Genomic DNA, 10,023 nt, shown 5'->3' with positions numbered 1-10,023 from the left:
CATTATTTGTAATAATAAAAACATTCCTATTAATATTATTATTATTTTAACAACCAACACAACAATCATCATCACTTACTATTACTATTACTATTATCATTATCACTATCATCACAACAACTATTATTAGTATTTTTATTATCATCAATATTCTTCATCTTTTTCTTTAACATGTTATTATTATTATTATTATTATTATTATTATTATTATTTATAATAATAATAGTAACAATAACAATATTATTATCACCACAACACTACAACTGCTATTATTATTATTATTATTATCATCATTTTTATTATTATTATTATTACTACTACTACTACAACTACTATTGTCACAACTATCATTAATATTATTACTTCCGTCATCATTATTATTATCATTACTAATTTAATTAATGTTGTTGTCATCATTATCAATAATCATATTGTCTTTATAATTATTTTTATAATAATAATAATTATTATTATTATTACCACCACCACCACCATGATTATTATTTTAATTATTGAAAAAGAAACTATAAAGTTAATTTGAATAATATAATTGAAAATTATAAAAATTTTGATAAAAAAACTAAGAAAAACAACAAAAAATCAAAAGAAAATAAATCAAATTGAAATCATCATTATCATTGGAAAAAAAAAATCACAAACTTGATTTAAATGATCAAATTACAGGCCATGAAAACTTTGATAAAAGAGCAAAGAAAAAAATTAAATATTAAAAGTAAAAAAACTGAATTGGAATACCTTATATATACAAATTAAGAACCCATTATTAAATTGAAAATAAACAAAACTTCAATAAACGAGAAAATAACTTAAAAACAGCAACTAAAACTCTAAGGTCTAATGTCTAAATTTAATAAATAAATAAAAAAGCGGATCATAGGGTATTTATAAGTGTAAAAAAAATAAATGAAGGAATAAAACAAAAAAGATCGTTGGTGATACACCGACCATATTTAGAGCACACATGCTGCTTATAATGAAAAAGAAAATGATGGGAATAATCTGAGATGGCATACGACTATTTTTTACAACTAGGAATTTTCGCACGCACCACCCAAAGTATCACGGCTCCAAAACATGGGCAGAGCAGCTTTTTAAACAAAAAAAATTATTATTATGATAGTACATAACTATTCTAAACCAAACTTACAATTAATTAAAAAAATGAGTTTAAAATACCAAAATACCCCTAAAAACAATTAATGAAATGTCTTTCATCCAAGGGTATATGTGTAATTTTATTGTATAAAAAAGAATGAATACCTAAATACCTTACTAGACAGCACTTAATGTTTTTTGCTCCTGGGATATTTTGATTATTTTACCATCTATACAACAACATTGAATGGACAAAAATACTTACAAACAAATCAGTAATGACATATAAACCATGTGCAAATATCAAATTGTCCTTAATCCAAAGATATTCATTTTTCTAAGACAAAATGATCACCACATTTAGCAGTAAATAGAAAAATATGAAGAAAGCTACAGTGAATCTTCTATGCCTTTCAATATATAAGTTATATAAAAACAAAAATTTTATATTAAAATATTTAATTCGATAAAAATATCTTTAAATTTTAAATTTTAATAATCAAGACTTTATTAGTAAATACAAAATATATCATCTTACCTAAAAAAAATACTTAAAATAAGTTAATAAAAGCCAACAATAAAATATAAAAATCTGATCAAAATTTATCAAAAGGAGATTCTTTATTTTTGTTTCATTTAGACAAAAAGATTCATAAAATTTGTGCTATTTCTTTTTTCTCATCGCTACTAATAATATTAAAAGAAGACACCTTTAAATAATAAAACAGTTCATAAAATTTCTTCTCATGCCTGTATTTTTATGTTTTATGCATTCGACAAATAATTAAAATTCAAAAATAATAAAATTATATCAAAATTCAATAAAGTTATTAAATTAGACCCTTTTTTTTTATAGTAAACCTTTTGGTTATTTTTTATGTTATCTTTGATTCTTTTAGGGAAAAAAAAGAAGAAGAAATTATACCTTTTTCCAAACTCTATTAACAACAAAAAAAGACTCCTTAGTGAAATGGTAGAATAAAAATTGTATTTATTTGTATGTCTCATACATATTAAAAAGAACTTTTTAAAAATAAAAAGATTTGCAAAAACTATAATATAATCATGTTAGAATTTAGTATAACCTTGAATAAAATTTATATTCATATTTGTGCCTTATATATGTGTTATATACAAGTAGTTTTATTCAAATATTATTCCTATACAAGTATTTGATTGATTTTTTAATTTTCTTAGAATTCATTTTTATGTAGCATCTCTAAAACACACCATCTCATGATTAAAACATAGCGACATGGAAAAATAAGGACATGCCCGGTGAGGGAGGGAGAGAACATAGTGATCAAGCAGTGTTGGCCAGAAGCGTGCATTCGTTTTTCAATATATATGAACAGCTTAGATTCAAAAACGAGGGAGAAGAACACATCCTCCTAAGAAAGAGTAAAATACAAAAGAAAAGTAAGGGAAAGAAATCACCTCCAAGAGTTCATGAAGCAGGACTCCAAACAGGGTGGCCTATCCCAGAGCAATTTCCCTAGCCAGAATTGATCCTTAGAGAGCGTAACTTTTACTTCCCTTCCAGATGCTCATGGGTACTGCAAAAACTGCACATCTCCAGGAGGTCTTTCTGTAGTGCAGCATGCTATTTTTTAACCCACCTGCTCATACGCAAATGGCACATCATGCAACGGGTGACCTTTTTCATTTCTCTGTATTATCCTTCGTGCAAGAAAAACTTGCTTCCCAACAGCAAAGATAAAAGCTTTCCCATTTCCTCTGGCACCCCTGGCAGTCCTTCCAACACGGCGCACATATTCACTTGGATCACGTGGAAAGTCAAAGAGTACCACATGATCCACACCAGAAAAGTCAATTCCACGCGATGCTCTGCCACAAGTTTCAGAGATATAATTATTAATATATTAAGTTTTAACAATTATGATGCAAATGAGAAATGGTCAGATTATCTTTAATGCAGAGCAATTTCTCTTAAGTTTCATGGATGCAAGGGTGCGGATTTAGAGCTGTCTGATTGTTAGCATAGCTTAAGGCTGGATATAATTCATGCAATAAGCAAACACCGTACCTATCAGTGCAAACCAAAAAGAGAGACTCTTCTTTAGGCCGAGAAGGATTCATGAACTCCTTCATATTTGCGAGACGTGATTCTTGTGCCAGAGCAGCATGGAATGGTAGAACTCGAACGAGAGTCCCTTTTCTATCAGTACGTTTTAATGCATTCTCTACCTTTCTGCAAGTCTCAATCTGTAATTTTAGGAGGAAAAATTTATAATTTATAATTTACCAGTTTCAACAATAAATGGTCAAATAAGTTCCCCCACAGATAGAGCTCAAATTTACCTTATTACAGAAAATAATTGTTTTTGAAACTGGACTTTGCTCCACCAGCTGCAGAAGAGCAGATTTCTTATTGAGAAATGCTGTCTCAGGAGTTTTTTCTGCCTCAATTTCTCCACTGCAATCTACTAGAATCTACATAATGCACATGACCATGTAGGTTAACTGTTATCATATTCCATGTTCTAAAATGTCTTCATATTTATTAGATATGATCACACAAAGGATGCCTGCACTGTATGGAACTTGATAATGGCTAAACTTTACCCATAGAACAGTTTGGCTACCAGCAGAGCTTATCACCAAGAGGGCTCTCCTATGTTATGAGTGGTGGTAAGGATGGGGGGAAAGAGCAATAGAAAACCAACCTCTTCAAGCCTGGCACTTGTACGATGCACACCAGGTCCCATGATGACTTCACAATCAGGAAAGACTTCAATGAGTTTATTGCAAACATCTACAGGTAAAGTTGCAGTCACAAACAGATATTGAGTGGTAACAGGAGAAGAATTGATCAAGCCTTGCAGGGAAGCCTCAAAACTTTCGTCATTGAACAGTATGTCTATCTCATCTAGCACAGCACTGCAAAAATGAGGTTCAGATGAAGCATTTAGCACAGACACGATGTAGTGTAGAGAACTGATGTGATAAGCAGATGCATAGAGACACAAATCTGTAGTGATTGCAACCACTGCTGACAGGTTGCTTAAGCTGGCAATGGATGTGCATTCAACACAGATTGTGGTCAGAGATATTGAATCATGCTAAATGTGCCTTATGATTCAACATCACAGGAAAATATTCCCTTATGAATTTATTTGGTGTATGCTTGTTTTTCACTTTTTGGCTCAGGTTACAAAAGGTTTGCACGTACTGTAGATATTAAAAAAGGTAAAATTCACATATAGAGTAAAAATAATACAAATTCATAGCATAAAAGAAACAATAACTGAAATGAGATGCTCAAGGAAACCCATTGCAATGCTTCTGATGCAATCAGTGTTACAGCACATGTAGAGTAGTGTTCTAAACTGAGAATTTAAAACACATCTTGACAGTTCGCAGAGTTCCTTACCAGAGGTGTTCTTAATGCAAATTGCAAGATCCAAATCTTGAAGCATCAAAAATATTTATTTCTCAGTACTCAGTGGAGTCAGCAACAAGTTGGTTTAATTTCCTTACACAAACAAAAAAGGAAAAAAAAAAGGTTTCCATTTCGCTGTTTTGTGTCCAAGGAATTAAAAATATCTACTCTCCATTATTGACTCACATCCATCATTATCACCACAATTTCCATTTCGCTGTTTTGTGTCTAAGGAATTAAAAATATCTACTCTCCATTATTGACTCACATCCATCATTATCACCACAACAACTATACAACTTCATTAAAACTGAAAATAGCTGAACAAACAGTCATTGCAACAACAAAAAAAATTCCATTTTGGATCCAATATACCATGAAGGTATTTGGGATCAGTTAAGGTTATTCATGTCCCAGACTCCCGGGGGATCTTCTTCCAACCAGCTCTTGACTCACACGCTTGTAGTGCCTTTAACTAGTTAATAGCAATTGGTGTTTCTCATGCAAACCATATTTACCAATTTTTTCATTGCATTCTAATTGGAACAACAGTCAACTTATTATAAGATCAATAACAACAGATATTATTTGTATGTTTTCTTTCATCGAAAAAAAAAAAGAACACAAAACAAAATAGTACATGTTTGCATGCCCTCACTGGAACATCCACCTCATGTGATATGGGGGGAAAATCTTGCTTTCTCTGTTCTCACAAATTGTTAATCAAGCAAAGTAAAACAGGGCTGTTATCACCAGCCGAAAACATAAAACACAAAGTTACACCCAAAAATGACAATCAGGTTCATCCATGTAGAGTTTATGCTTTATTTTTTAAGTATAGGTTCATGGTACTCCAAAAAGAAACATGAAATAGATAAATCCTTAATTATAATGGTCATTTCTTGTCAAAATTTAAGACAATGACTGTGACAACTGACAGTGATGATAACAATTATTGCTGCCTCTAAACATTTACCAAGGAAGAGAAACAATATTACAGTACACATTAGTGCAGAATTCACTTTTAGATGTGCACCGTATGCCAATCCTTCATTTAGGCTTGGCAATAAGATGTAAAGCAAGTAAGCTTCAATGGAAGTAAGGTTACCATTTAAGATTCTGTAATTTCAAGAAGCCTTCTTTGATTAGGAACATGAAACGACCAGGGGTTGCTATTAGAACATCAACGCCTTGTTCTAGATTTTCCAGTTGTGTCCTCTGTCGAAATCCACCTGTCACAACCATAGACCGAAATGGAACCCCATGTTTTGACATCGATCTGCAATTGTTCAAAACCTGCAAAAGTTACGTCTTCTTTACACATTCACCAGGCTTTCATAAAATCAGATGCCAATAGCATGAAATATCCGTGCTTTTTAGTTACATGAAAAGAAAAGAATTACTTTGCATTTGTGAAATTTGTAGGGAAAATAGTATAAAAATCAATAGACATTGACATCATTTACAAAATTTAGGCACTGCTTAAGATAAATGGCCTCAGAGTGGACATTCCAGGATCCATTGTGAAGAAGGGTTAGAATGGTAGTTCCTGCTCCTTGGAAGGTACCAAATAAATGACTACTTGAATTCCCAGTAATAGAGTCTAATGCCGGGAAGGGGATTTTTCTCTTACAACCACTTTCCTTTAAGCTGCCTTTCTCTTATCTACAGTAGGAGCAAACTCAACAGATTTGATGGCAGCAGATTTGTGAACAAGAGCTGTTCCCCTTCCTTCAACAGCTAAATCCTGAAGGATGGCACTTGAGTATATTCTGTAAAGAAAGCTAGTCCTATTCCCACCGACCACTACTCTAACAGCTGCCAATTTCACCCTGAGGGGAACTGAACTCGCTCCTTACCCCGGCTCTTACACTGTAAATCCAAACCTTGCATTGATAGCTTCAGCTTTTAACCTGATGGTGAATCAAACTACAACTCAAATCCTTTGATGCTCAAATGTGTTTGGGTGTGAGTGTCACAGAGAGATGGGTCAAAGATAGGGGATTTAGCTTTTAACAGAACATGGGTTTTATGCATTGAATGCTCGAGTCTTTGAACTTATTAAAAAAGAGAGAGCACTTCTCTTTTAAATCCCCAACAGACTTGATCCTCTTGAGAGACTGAGGTGAGTTTTCACTTATCCTTACAAATGAATGTAGGCATTTTCCTTTCTGAACATGGACTTGGATCTTAACTGGATCTCACATGGCTTTGGATGAAGCCTAAAATCAGTATCTCTTACTTATAGCGATCAACCAGGGCAAAATTCAACCCCTATAATTATCATACATCTCTATCACGTTAAACTAGCTCAATTCATACAGTAAATAAGTTGTGCAACAACTGAGCACAGCTATAAGTCAAGCACATTATAACATTAAAGTCAGTGCTTAAAAATATGACAAAAGTTGGGTTGAAGCATTACATCCCGATTCATATCTATGGGACTTAATTCTCTGTGCTTCTTATTTCAGAAGCTAAAGTTTATTCCATCAACTTTAAGATAATTTACGACAAACTAATGGAAGGTAATCAGGGAAAGTTTACTAGGTGATGTACCAAATTGGAGTAGTGGCAGATGCATACGCTGGTGAGAGAACGGATGCTAAGTAATCTGATTTCTTCTCACCAACACATATGCATAGCTCATAAAAAAATGATACGAGAAAAAACAAGCATAAAGTCACAGAGTAAACTATGAGGGAAACAGTTTCAAGATCATATGTGGATTTCCATCGCCTTTAGTGTAAATGTAGCTAACCTGTGATGCCAACTCAGCAGTTGGCACCAATATAAGTACTCGAGGACTTTGAGATGATGATTGACCAAGCCCTTGGAGTTCTTCTTGCCTCAGACGTTGAATTAAGGGTATGAGATATGCCATTGTCTTCCCTGATCCACTTTGGTCTGCTATAACACAGCTCTTCCCATCAATTACAGGTGCAAATGCCATGGCCTGCAGTTATCCATGACAGTACAAATGTATATAAGTTGCACCACACATTGGTATCACTTTCACAGGGCATGGTGCAATGTTTCTAAAATATACGAATCCATCCATGATAAAGATGGGAAAAAAAAAAAAGTCTTCAAATTAAGGAAAGCCTCTCTGCTAGATTACTCAACACATGGTCACCACTGGAACTAGCATAGGCTATAAATGAAGCAGAGAAAATTCCAAGGCTAGTTCACTTAAAAGAACCATCAAAGCTAGTTAGAATGAGAGGTATACTCGAGTTTCAGAGATGAAGCATTGACTGGAAGTGAGAGAAAGAGAAAAGGTAGTACACTTGAACAACAGGGCATGGTATTATTGTACCTGAATATGAGAAGGGCGCACAAAAACCTGCCCTTTTAAAGACTCAATCATAAAGTCAGTGCATCCCAGGTCTCTAAATGATTTTCTACTAAAGAAGTCATTCTCATGTCCTCGTTGCATGGAAACCTGCATTGATCTGGAGTCGACTCCTTTACCCCAACCTCTTGAGTGGGAAGAAGAAATATGTGTTCCAGCCACTTTGGAATCGGATTTTCGAGGTTTGATATCATGCCTTGATGTCCTATTAACACCACGCTCGTCTGAATTCCTACTGATGGGCTCTTTATCTGCCTCCTCCTCTTCTCGAAAATGTTGGTGTTTGTTGAATTGTTGCTTTCCTCTTCTCGAGAATGTTGGTGTTTGTTGAATTGTTGCTTTGCCTTTCTGGCAATAAATTTTAACTTGTGTGCTTTTAGTTTCCCAAAATTTGCAGCTACTCCCTTAGTTTCAATACCTATGACAGTGCCGGTGCCCATAAATATTCATAAAAATTAAAAGTATTATAAGTGCAGATTGAAATTTATGCATTTTCCACATTATTTTTTAATTTCAAGTAACAAAATCGATTAAAATTGGAAAAGATTATATTCCACGACCAAAATCAGATAAGGAGTAAAACAACAACAACAACAATGACAGTAAAAATTTGAGAAAAAAAGAGAGATAAAGAAGGAAATGGAAAGAACCTGAATCATCTTTATTTGAAGGAGGAGAAGGAGTGTGATGAAGATCATCGACAAGGTGAGAGTGAGAAGCTGAGGCTTGAAGGTGAGAGACAGCTCTAACCAAAGACAAAACCCTAGGAATGCTACTATTTAATTTCAATTCGCTGTGGCTGTGGCTGTGGCTGTGATAGGCGATGATAATGCTTTGGGGTCTCAAGCTTACAAGAAGAGGATGTGCCATTTCTTCTTTGGTGCTTAAAGCTTGGAGATAGATGCCGATACCTAGGAATTAAGAATAGAGATATTCTCTTCTCTTATAACTCGACTTCCCCTTCCACTTCAACTTCAACCACTGCCTGTTGTCGTACCTACGGATGCGACTCCTTTTTGTTTTCTTTTATTTTTTCTGATGACTAAAGTATTTTTTATTTAAAAATATATTAAAAATAATTTAAATTTTAAAAAAAAAAATTAATATTAATATATTAAAATAATTTAAAAACATAAAAAAAAATATTTTACATAAAATAAATTTTAAAAATCATCAGCATATTAGACACACTTTTAAACCTTGACATAAATATGATAATTTTTTTTTAATTTTTTTGTTTATTAAACTTGATATGAATTAGATAAATTTAAAAAAAAAACAAGTTGGAATAAAAGTTGATTCAATTTAATAGAAATTAATTTTTGATTTAATTGATTTAATTAAATTTTAATTTGCTTTTAGAAAGAAAAAATAATTTTAATTTAATTAATTTTTAATACCATAATCAATTCAATATCTAAATCATAAATTTAATAACTTTAATTTGAACCATGAAAGTTTGGACTTTGAAGTTATTTCATTATAAAGATTGTATAACAATATTGAGATCGATAATTTATTTATTTTTCACGTTATATTATTTTTTTATAATTACACTTTTCATTTTAAGATTTATAAGTATATAATATTTAAATCATCACGCCGGTAAGTTAAATAATTCAACTAGAAATATTATATTACGAGATAATATGTTCATGCATTGTTACGAGTTTATAAAATAAATATATTTGATAGTATTATAATTGTAAATCAACACTAGATAAGTAATAAAAACTAAAAGTATAATGAAGTAAATATTTCATAACGGATAAAAAAGTTATGTTGGTGATCAAAAATTTAGAGATTAAACAAAATAATTTGTAGCAATCCACCATGTTTTGTGAGGAAAGATACAGAGTACGTTTGGTATTGTGGTAACTGTTGTGGTTATGGTTTGAAAAAAGTAGTTTCATAAAAAGTGCTTTTAGTTGAGGTTGGTCTGGAAAAATACAAATGTTCGTTCTATCACACAACGTAATGAAGAGTGCATACGGTTGAAAATTTCTTCACGAGTTTGTGGTTGTCCTCTCCTCCTAAATTCCTGCAAATGATATCTCTGACCTCTATATGGACCTAAAAATCCATATTCATTAGGATATCCCAAATCAACCAAGTAGTATTTCCCTAGAAAAACATATAATTGTTTTAA

At 32.3% G+C, this 10,023-nt stretch overlaps 1 protein-coding gene across 2 annotated transcripts; it reads right to left on the bottom strand.

Annotated features, from left to right (window-relative positions):
- Positions 1-2,334: 2,334 nt before the first annotated feature.
- LOC105116968 (DEAD-box ATP-dependent RNA helicase 50-like) lies at positions 2,335-8,860 on the bottom strand. Of its 2 annotated transcripts, none has more exons than XM_011014486.1 (9): positions 8,525-8,860; positions 8,173-8,292; positions 7,839-8,137; positions 7,281-7,475; positions 5,628-5,815; positions 3,804-4,017; positions 3,439-3,570; positions 3,164-3,342; positions 2,335-2,964 (listed from the first exon to the last, which is right to left on the bottom strand). In XM_011014486.1, exons 1-9 carry the CDS (start codon positions 8,742-8,744, stop codon positions 2,727-2,729), a joined length of 1,785 nt encoding a protein of 594 aa, XP_011012788.1. In that variant the 5' UTR covers positions 8,745-8,860; the 3' UTR covers positions 2,335-2,726. The 2 variants fall into 2 exon arrangements, with proteins under 2 accessions (XP_011012788.1, XP_011012789.1); XM_011014487.1 differs by having other exon boundaries at positions 7,839-8,149; positions 8,191-8,292.
- Positions 8,861-10,023: the final 1,163 nt, after the last annotated feature.

This window comes from Populus euphratica, unplaced genomic scaffold (genome assembly GCF_000495115.2).
Source record: "Populus euphratica unplaced genomic scaffold, PopEup_1.0 scaffold1126.1, whole genome shotgun sequence".
NCBI classification, from domain to species: Eukaryota; Viridiplantae; Streptophyta; class Magnoliopsida; order Malpighiales; family Salicaceae; genus Populus; species Populus euphratica.
Note: the sequence above shows the minus strand (reverse complement) of the source record. Positions and strands in the feature narration are given on the sequence as shown.